We start from the raw sequence: 9,955 nt of genomic DNA on the forward strand, positions 1-9,955 counted from the left end.
ATGTTCATTCTACATTTTGAAGATCTTGTGTTTTTATTTCTATAAATTCTCAGGTCATAGCACTCCTAGTATTCTGTGTGTTGATTAAGATCTGTTGCGTCATCGAGGTCACGTGACTGGTGTGGCGCCCTCTAGTTTCTAGAACTATCTTGTTCTTTCAGGAATGCTCTAGTATTTACTAGATAGGGTAGTCGGGTATAAATAAGAGGGGGACAACGTGACGCACGAAGGTAATGTGTGTATAGATAGTGAGTAATTGAACTGCAGTCAGAAGTATTGTTGACGTTCGTTGATTAGCGTTTGTTTTAGCGCGATTGTTGAAGTTAAGTGTATCGGTAAAGTTATATCCGGAAAGAATAAACCAGTTTTATTAAGAAAGAACTTGTGTCGCTTAAGTTTCGTCGGAACGAAGTTACAGAAAATCAATTAACAAACGGAGACGTAACACTCAGAATAGAAAGACTTCATCTAAGATGAACCACATGAATGTACAACCACAAGTGAGTTTAAAATGTAACTAATATGAGTTGATTTCAATTTTTAATACCGAATCATATTGTTTGTAACCCATGTGTATAAGTAGATATTGCAACGATTTGGTAAAAATAATGACAATTCCACATCGCTTAAATGTAAATTAAGAAAGTGATTTATTGTTTCAACTGTGACATACAAATTTACAAGGTATTGTTACGCCTCCGTTCGTTAGTTAATTTTCCGTATAATTTATTTTCGAAGAAACTTTAGCGATACAAGTCCTATCTTAAATAAAACTGGTTTATTCTTTCTGAATACAACTTTGCAATACAGTCCCGGTATAACAAACGCTATAATTCACAACGAACGACTCACGTGCTCGATTCAACAATACTCTATCCGCAGTTCAATTACATATTACATTGATGCCGTCACGTCTTGATCGTCTTATATATACAATACTACCGCATATCTAGTAGGCTCTCGAGCATTCAGGAAGGGACGTGAACAGTAAGATATTATCATGTACAACATTTAATTTATGGTATCTTAAATGTTGTACATGATCATATCTCGCTGTCAGAGACAAAGCGTTGTAGAGAAATATCCCTATTATCCCACAGATAACTGCCTCAAACCTTCATATGTTTATTTTTCGTTTTAACTATTAATATATCGTCCTTGTTAGAGGGGTCATGCTTTGTGTTACATTGTCTTTTTTTTGCTTTTGCGTGTCTCATTTCTTTTTTCATATACTACATAGACTGTTATTAAAACTCATTACATATTTAGAACACATTGTGTTGTATATTGTGTTAATAAAATTGGACTGAATTTCCTGTTCAAACCTGCTGTATGTGTGTATATATATAAAGCATGTTGTATTTATAAAGCCACCTAACTCGCTATATGCATTTTTATGAAGTGAATCAAAATTTCACTATTTCAACGAATTTTCATCTAAGTAAGTAAGTAACTTTTTCAGACAAGCGTGCTGGAAAAAATGACAATCTTTATGACTCTCCTTCTTTCACACAACTCTTCCGTCTGGGGTCCCAATGACACCTTTCTTGTACCAAAAATGATACTAGTGTATACATAGAGCATTAAAACTTTCTATATTACTCTAGCTAGCTAGGTTACATATATATAGATCTCTACTTTTTAATATAAAATTGATTTTTATTATACTTGTTTTATTAAAGTTAAATGACATTTTATGAAAATTGAATTAAATTGCTAATGAAAGGATGTTACGTAAAAGTAATATTAGTAATTCAAAAACAAAGAGTTGCTGATATATTAATTGCAACATTTTTGTTATTATTACAAAATATAATGTTCTCCATGGCTCTAGAAGCAAGAAAATTCTATGTAACCTAGATGGCGCTGTGAAATTCTTTCTTTAATTGTTCGGGAAGTTGTAAAGTATATAGGTGGTGATTGTGGTGAGTTAAAAATCTAATTTAATCGTTATTTTTAACATTATTTCGACATGTTGTTTGTATCACATTGGTTCATATATACTTTTAATGAGTAAGTAGTATTGTATTATTTATGTATTGTCACCTTGTGTATCAAATGTATTATAATTTTGCCACGTTGAATTTTTACTCAACCACTGATTATAGGCGTAGTTCAGACTCCAAAATTTTGACGTCTTAATCGTATTGTTAACGTTACTTTTACGTTCAGCTAATGGATTAATAATTTTCACATAAGATTTGGATAGTTGGAATAATTGGAAATATTATTTTGATTATTTTATTTGTCATGCTAATCCAACCACGTAGTCGTAGATAATCGAGTTAATTGTCCGTTTCTGAACAAAAGAAAGTCTTCTAAGTGATATGAGATGCATAGCAATTTCATAAGTGTCTTGAATAGTCACTATTATTATTAATATTATACTTTATAGTGTTGAATTATATAGTTATACTAGAAATAGAAAGAGCTGAAAATATATGTAAGATTTAATTAGCATTTACTGATGATTTAGTGAGTTTAATTCGTGGTTCAACAAAGTAAATTTGCAAGTAAGTGGTTATTTAGCTTCCTTTTTGAGTAAGGCCTATCGAAGAATGCCATTTGTATTAATTGTAGTTTATAGCAAATACTTCTGTTTTCATCAAATGTACTGGCATTTGCATTATGTTTATTGAATAACAAAAAGGAACCTGCCCAATGATATAAATTCTTAGAACAACATAAATAGGTAAAATATTTGTACAATTAGGTATCCAGTATATATATATATATACAGTAAAATCAAAACAACTACAAAACAGTCTGGCATTGTGAACACCTTGCCCTTTATCAAGATACCTACTAAAAGGTGGCTGCAAAGTTCTTAATAGCAGTCTGAATCATTTAACCCTAAAACAGCTATTTTGTCTTGTATCAACAAACCTTTGCTTTAAAAAATAACTATTCTAATCCTAGTGAAAAATAATCACATAGATTAGAAAGTTTTATAAATACAAAAATTAACATTGTAATTGCATGTAAATCACTAATATTGGGAATAATTGCTGATATCACATGGTATTGGCCCTGTTTGTGATTCATTCTAACCTTTACATAGCACAAGCTGTAAGTGCAATGCAGTTAAATTTTTATTATGAAGAACATGCATCCAAGATCTGAGAATTTTTTTATAGCATTGCAAGTTGTTTTTTAAGTCATGTTCTGAGAATAATCTATTTCATATTTTATCTATCTAGTGAAAATAATTGATTAGTTGAACGTAATCCATTAATGAATGCAATGATTAATTGATTATCAAATTCCACTAATTGTCTTGCTTTAATCATCATTCATTACAACATCTCAAGAAGTACTTGAGACATCCTGTGCTCCTCACAACAAATCAACTTTCTATAGTCAATAATACAAAATGTTAAATTAAAATATTAAATGTAGCTTGCAACAATATGTTTTCATTATGTGAAAAATACCAATATTAAATAGTTAGGTTGGTTAATCTGTCATAGATATTGTGGGCATCACATTTTGTAGTAGATTGTATCATTTTTTGTAATACTGTGGCAAAATATATACACACACACATACTTACAATGTGTAATAATTTATTTGTAATGAGAATAAAAATATTGTGTAGAATTTCATTTGGAGCTAATGTTTCTCAAGCCTACTAGTCTAGGCCTAGTATGTTAAAAAAATTGCTTTGTGTGTTAATCTAATGTTACTCGTGTTTATTATTAATCATTATGAAACTGCATCTACAAATGTATCTGACACTGTTACTGTTCTACTGTGAATCTAATGTTAAAATAGTTACCGTTAAAATACTGCTGGAACAAAGCCATTACTTTGTTTAACTTTGAACTACTGAGATAACAAAAGACTCAATGTATTCAGAAAAGAAACAACTGTTCCATAATAGTCCATAGTGTTAGAGCCTAATCATACTTATGTACATATGGCACCCGTGTCCACATCACTGGGTTAAAAATAGCCCTCTGATGTACCTGAGAAAAAGGTGCAAAAGGAATTGCTTCGGATAATTATCTGTTACTGTAATTTTTGTTTTTTAACATTATTGTCCAAGCAAACATTATAGAGCTGTATATAGTTTTTCTTGCCTGATTTAGATTAATCAAATTTGGGTGAAATTGTCATATGCTGCTCTAGTTTCCATACTAACTTTACTTGCATTGACATTTCAGGTGAAGCCACTGAAGATTAGAAAATGGCAAAGACAAAGAACCATACCAATCACAATCAGAGTAAGTTTACAGTTATAAGTTAGTTTGCATCAAAATAGTTTGTTTTAAAAAACATTACATTTCTATAATCAGTAATTTCCAATTACAAAAAGGGATGAAAAAACTGCACATAATAAAATAAAATGTTAACATTAGATAACAGATTTGAAGTGTGAATTTATTAATTGCAGTTATAAGTTATTATAGTAAAAAAATGAATGCTTGAAATAGCTATCAGTTATTCAAAAACAAGACATTTGATATTCTGTGAAAGGAAACTTAAAATGTTTTAGGCTTGCAAACTTTATGTGATTGTATTTAACCAAAACTTTTTTGAAGTTTATTAGGTAAACATAACTATATATTGGTATTCTCTCGTAAATAACCTTCTGTGATGTAAACCACATTAAATAATACGCTCTTCATTTCTGCATGGTCTTTCTAACTCTTTCCACTTTCTTGTGCTGTCATTAAAGCCAAATCATGTACTCTTGAGAAGTACTATATTGTAAGTTATTATTGTTGTTTTCAGAGAAGTGTCATATTTATTTTATGTCTACATTTACGTAGTTTACACCTTTTTCCAAAACATGGGAAGCACTGGTGTCCACATCATTGGGTGAAAGATACTCTCTGGTGTACCTGTTCAAAGGTGCAAAATAAAATTGCTTTAGATAATCTATATATATGATACTTCCTTTTCAGTAACAATCTTGATTGTCAAAGCAAACATCTAAAATCACTTTATTTGAGGTGCAATTTTGATATTTGATACAAATAAATTTGTTGATATTTTGGTAATTGAATGAAAACATTTTTATTGGTTCTCAAGTTTGTAAACTCAACAGTTAAGTGTTAGGAATAATTTAAAGAATGTTGTACAGTTGATCAAAGTATTTGTTATTCTGGCCATATCTGTCAGTTACTTGTGGTTTCAAAGACTACCTGACAACTTTAAAGATGGAGATGTTAAATATAAGTGTAAATTTATGTACAGTTAGTTTGGTGCTACTATAGCATTCAGTCTACAAAGATATTTACACTATAGCATGCAGTCTACACAGATACTATCATCGTCATCATTTTAGTTTTCGGTTATTTGAAACTGGTGCCATTTATTATAAATAATGCTTTTGAACTAATAAAGTACAAAATACCATTACATAACGTTTTGTTGGCAAATATAATTGGAATGAAATAAATTCCAACAATCAAAACTAACAGAATTATAACCTAAAATTAAGGTGCTGTTTTGGAACATACAACTTATTAAATTATTATTATTTGCTGAACAAAAACGTGAATAGATAAAATTATTTAGCAAGAAATTATGTTTTAGTGAATCATTAAAATGGTGATGGTGACAGTATCTGGGTAGGCAGTACACTATAGTGTAAATATCTTTGTAGACTGCACGCCAAGGTAGCACCATTAGTTTTTAGTAAGCGGAAGAAATAGTTTGTTCATATTACATGTATCTTTTAGACCGTAAGGATCACCGCAATGGTATTTACAAGGCCAAACGAGAGAGGAAGCCTTCCATGAAAGGAGTATGTATTTAAATTTTTCAACAATATATTGATCTTTTTCTCTTCTCACCTTTTTATGTTTGACTTGAAAATGATTTGTAAGAAAGAAAGAATAATACCATCAAATAATATGTAAATTGTTGATAAGAATCCTTATAAAGAATCAAACTGTTAGTGGGAAAGATCAAAGTTGTGTGAATAGGCTGCTGAAGATATTGCCTCCATATATATTAAAAAGTCTAATAATGTTTAGTCATGGCACCAGTGTCCACATCAGTGGGTATAAAAGAGCCCTCTGGTGTACCTTTGAAATGGTGCTAAAGAAACTGCTGCATATGATTGTTACTGTGTAGTTTCCTTGTATGTAACATCCTGTGTGTGTAAGCAAACAACTTCTGTACTTTAAACTTTAGAACTGGTACATTTATTTAGGCTTTTGGTTCAGTCAGATGTTAAAAAGAGTATATGTACTTTAAAGCCTATTGTTTAGTGTCAAACCTACAAATTGCTAATCAATTATTTAAGTAGATGTTTTCTCAGTGAAAATTGTGGAATAGTTATTCAATCAGTTAGTAGTTTCTTACTAATTTATGTTTTACTGTGAATTTTAATTATAAAGCATTTTTGTTCTTTAGGTTGATCCCAAGTTTTTGAGGAATTTGCGATTTGCTCGTAAACATAACAAGAAGCCTCACAAACAGCAGCCAAAAAGTACATAAATGATTGTAACTTTCAAGATCAGAATTCTGTACAAATAAAATCTCCATTGTAAATGGTGTTCCTTGTCCTGAAAAGTTGTCTTTTAAGTCATGTATTAAAAATGTTTACATTTAGTCTTTAAACATTTGTAATGTTTGTAACATAAGGTACAAAACAAATTCACAATTTAAGTGAGCTAAAGTTTGTGTAATAGATGGCAGTATCCAATTAGCTTAATGATGTAATTGATACCTAAAAGTATAAACATTGAAGAAGAAATACTATAAATAAGAATTAAGAGTACCAGTGTAACAACATTTGAAGTTTCAAATAGTAATGTCATTACGGTATGAAAGAAGTAATAAAATCAATGTTTTCTTTATATTACTGGGTGTATAAATAACAGTGCATGAACAGCATTGTGATACAAAAAATTCACATGATTTTTCTGACAAATATATTAAGGTTCTTAAATTTTTTCACATTTTTCATCTGTTTATTGTATCTATATAATTCAGAAACTGAATAGAAATTAGTTGTTTTTTTTCCCTCTGATGAGATAAGGTATAGGTAGATGAGAGTATCTCTGCTCTACCTGGCAGTTATAATACAGCTTCATTGTGATAGTGGGTACAATATTACTATGTCATGAATAGGAAATAACATGCTTTACCAACTCGTGCCATGGAGAGTATCTCCTAGGATCGAATTAGCATGTGATGTAATTCAGATTTATAAAATATGACTAGAGAAAATTGGAGATTTAATTTGTTATAATTGACATGTACGTTTATCATGGAAGAGTGATGTGTTATCTGCATGTTACAACTATACATGGACATTTCTGCAATAAAAATTGATCAAATAGCACCGAAATTATTCTATAGACTTACAAACAAAGAATTATGACAGATAAGTTACATATAATAAACTAAGTTACTTAAAGCATTAAAAAAGGGTGAGTGGGAATTTTTGCACTGCAGAAAATATTCAATTAGCTTGTGTTTATATAAATGATTTGTAAAATTTTACTAAAAAAGTAGATAACATGAGATTATATGTTTATATTTGAGGTAATCTGAAAATATTCATAACTGTTTGGACTATTTCTATAAACTTATGTTTAATGTGTAATTCGTGTGTTAGTGAAGTTCAACTGTTTCAGTAATATAAGCCTTTCTAAAAGAACATGGACAGCTGAAATTATTCAAAAGATAATAGATTAGTGAATTATTAGTGTTATGAAATATTATTAGTCATTTAACTTGGGTGTAATTAATTTGCTTATTAATAATTAAATTGATTCAAATTGTAACTTACATTATATAAACAATTACTTGTATGTTTTTCGTGGAAGGTGGGCTGAAAGCAGTCAATTGATTAACATGCCAAACTTTGTGGCTGCTGACGTTTGTGACACTTTTTTTACACATACACAATCATTAATAATGTAAATGAGGGGGTAATGCAAACAGAGAAACAGTGGAGGATACATTTCATTGAACATATTATTTAGGAATCCAATGCCTGACTGAACACTCAGTTTTAAGAGAACCAGTGAATCATTTGTATATGGTAATTCTTAGGGCAAATTCATTTATTAGCAAAGCTCAATTTAACAATGCAGAAACATCTAAGAAGAATAGAAACAAAGAAACTGATACTTATTATCAAACACGTGATATAAGATGAACTAACGTTATGTATGTCCAAAAAGAGTTAGATGAAAAATAATTATCCATGTAATATAATCAAAATGTTATTCAGTGTTTGTGGGTTGTTTGATGTCAGCCATCAGGAGCAGTTATTTTGCATTTGCCATTTTGTCAACATTAAAGGCACAAACTTTAGAGTTGATGAGTCTTTCACAAAATTTCTTGATCAACAAACTATGGTATATACCTGCAGCATATGAGCAACTCAGTTCTGCTGGGTTGATCCATATCTCATCTGTCTTCATCTAAACAAGGGTTTAAGTTACATTGTTCACATGATATTCAAAATGCATGGAACTCATTGGAAAGATTAAATTCCACGTCAGTGATGAGTCTTGACAACTAGGCACCCCAGAAAACAAGGAAGGAAGATCTAGACTTTGAATTTGAAATTACTGTGTCATCTGATTTCAACTCTGATGACAAAAAGCGTGAAACTGGCAGTATATACGTGGCTGCATGAGGAGGAAACGCCAGTGGAGAATCGGACTATCTTTAATCAGTGGCTGTACTGCATATATTGACTTCCTAGTTGATGCAACTGAGACTGACTGTTAGGGTTGTCAGTAAATTGAAAAAGGAAATGACATTTCTTGCTTTCTGAACTATCAGGTGGTGGTTTCTGATAATGTGGTATTTGAAAAGAACTATACATTTTCTTGTATCTTAGATCAGAAAGGTGATTTTTGTGCCAAAGTGTAAAAAAAAAATCAAAGTTGCACACGCTCGGTTCAGCGTCAAGTATTTACCAGCTATGGAAGGTGGTGACATTATTCTTTAGTTGGCCAAACATTATCAAAGGTCATTCTCACTGGAGAATCAATTACTAATGTATTCTCTAGTAAGTTTGGAATACTTGGAGGCTACGTCCTATATTTCTACTTATAGGATGACCAAGTGTTGTGGGTGACAAATACACTCTTGGAGAGTTGACCCTTTTTATCAAATGAAGAAGCGATTTGCTCTCCAAGTCTACAACAGTGTGTTATATTACTTAAGACTTCCCATTTCTCACCAGTACCAAGAGAGGTGTTGTCCAGACCTTTTAACACATTTTTCTGCCTTTAAATATGTGTAATTTTACTTCTTGTATACAAATAAAGCATTGATTATTCACATTGTTTCATATCCTGTCCATTGTCTTTTTCTTCAGCCCAGTCAGGTAAGAAATTCAGTTTAACTCTATGATACTTATTGTGCCAAATCTGTTTTAGTACAGTTATTATTCTTATTTTAAGGTTTTCAGTGTACCTGAAAATACCGCAGAAGGATGTTTTCAGGATGAGGTGTGATAACTGCTTGATTATTGTGTTGTAAAAAACGGGTTTTTGGTTGGTAGATCATCGTGAAAAAGGACATCGTAACTCTTACTTTTTTTTAAGCATTTAGGTCTGGCGCATAAGTCTACACAACCTGGTGTTGTGTCACCATGTGAGATTATAACTGATTGCTTGGTAGAACTGTACCAGTCTTTTTAAAGTGCATTAAGGGAGTTGTGCTCTAATATAGCGTGAAAATGTAACATAGTGTGTAAGTCATGTTAAATAGTGTCGTTTTTACTAAATATTTTCGTGTATATCTAATGTAATTTTTTTATAAACCTAAATATCGGGAATATGAGGATTCGGGTTGATTGTAGTTTGGATTTTGCTGGCATCCTTTGTGTGCCTGTCACATTGGACTATGTATATACGTGTGTATTTTCGTAGTTGATGAAATATATGGATTGAAGACTATGTCGTGATATCATTAGAGGTCGATAGTGCCTAAATTACTTACACGTATTTTTTATCGTGCACAGAGAGCA

The 9,955-nt window shown here is 31.0% G+C and overlaps 1 protein-coding gene across 1 annotated transcript; it reads left to right on the plus strand.

The window, feature by feature from the left end:
• Nucleotides 1–1,825: 1,825 nt before the first annotated feature.
• Nucleotides 1,826–6,815, plus strand: LOC106470523 (60S ribosomal protein L29-like). The gene is made up of 4 exons (XM_013931084.2): nt 1,826–1,925; nt 4,167–4,226; nt 5,691–5,755; nt 6,370–6,815. The coding sequence occupies exons 2-4, from the start codon at nt 4,190–4,192 to the stop codon at nt 6,451–6,453; spliced, it is 186 nt and encodes a 61-aa protein (XP_013786538.1). The 5' UTR covers nt 1,826–1,925; nt 4,167–4,189; the 3' UTR covers nt 6,454–6,815.
• Nucleotides 6,816–9,955: the final 3,140 nt, after the last annotated feature.

This window comes from Limulus polyphemus, unplaced genomic scaffold, assembly GCF_000517525.1.
Source record: "Limulus polyphemus unplaced genomic scaffold, Limulus_polyphemus-2.1.2 Scaffold4061, whole genome shotgun sequence".
In the NCBI taxonomy this organism is placed as follows: domain Eukaryota; kingdom Metazoa; phylum Arthropoda; class Merostomata; order Xiphosura; family Limulidae; genus Limulus; species Limulus polyphemus.

Bases quoted from the DNA above. Each gene is read 5' to 3' on its own strand.
- LOC106470523 (XM_013931084.2), top strand. From the start codon at position 4,190: ATGGCAAAGACAAAGAACCATACCAATCACAATCAGA. The intron at 4,227-5,690 runs GTAAGTTTACAG...TGTATCTTTTAG, and splicing joins CCATACCAATCACAATCAGA to ACCGTAAGGATCACCGCAAT. The intron at 5,756-6,369 runs GTATGTATTTAA...TTTGTTCTTTAG, and splicing joins GGAAGCCTTCCATGAAAGGA to GTTGATCCCAAGTTTTTGAG.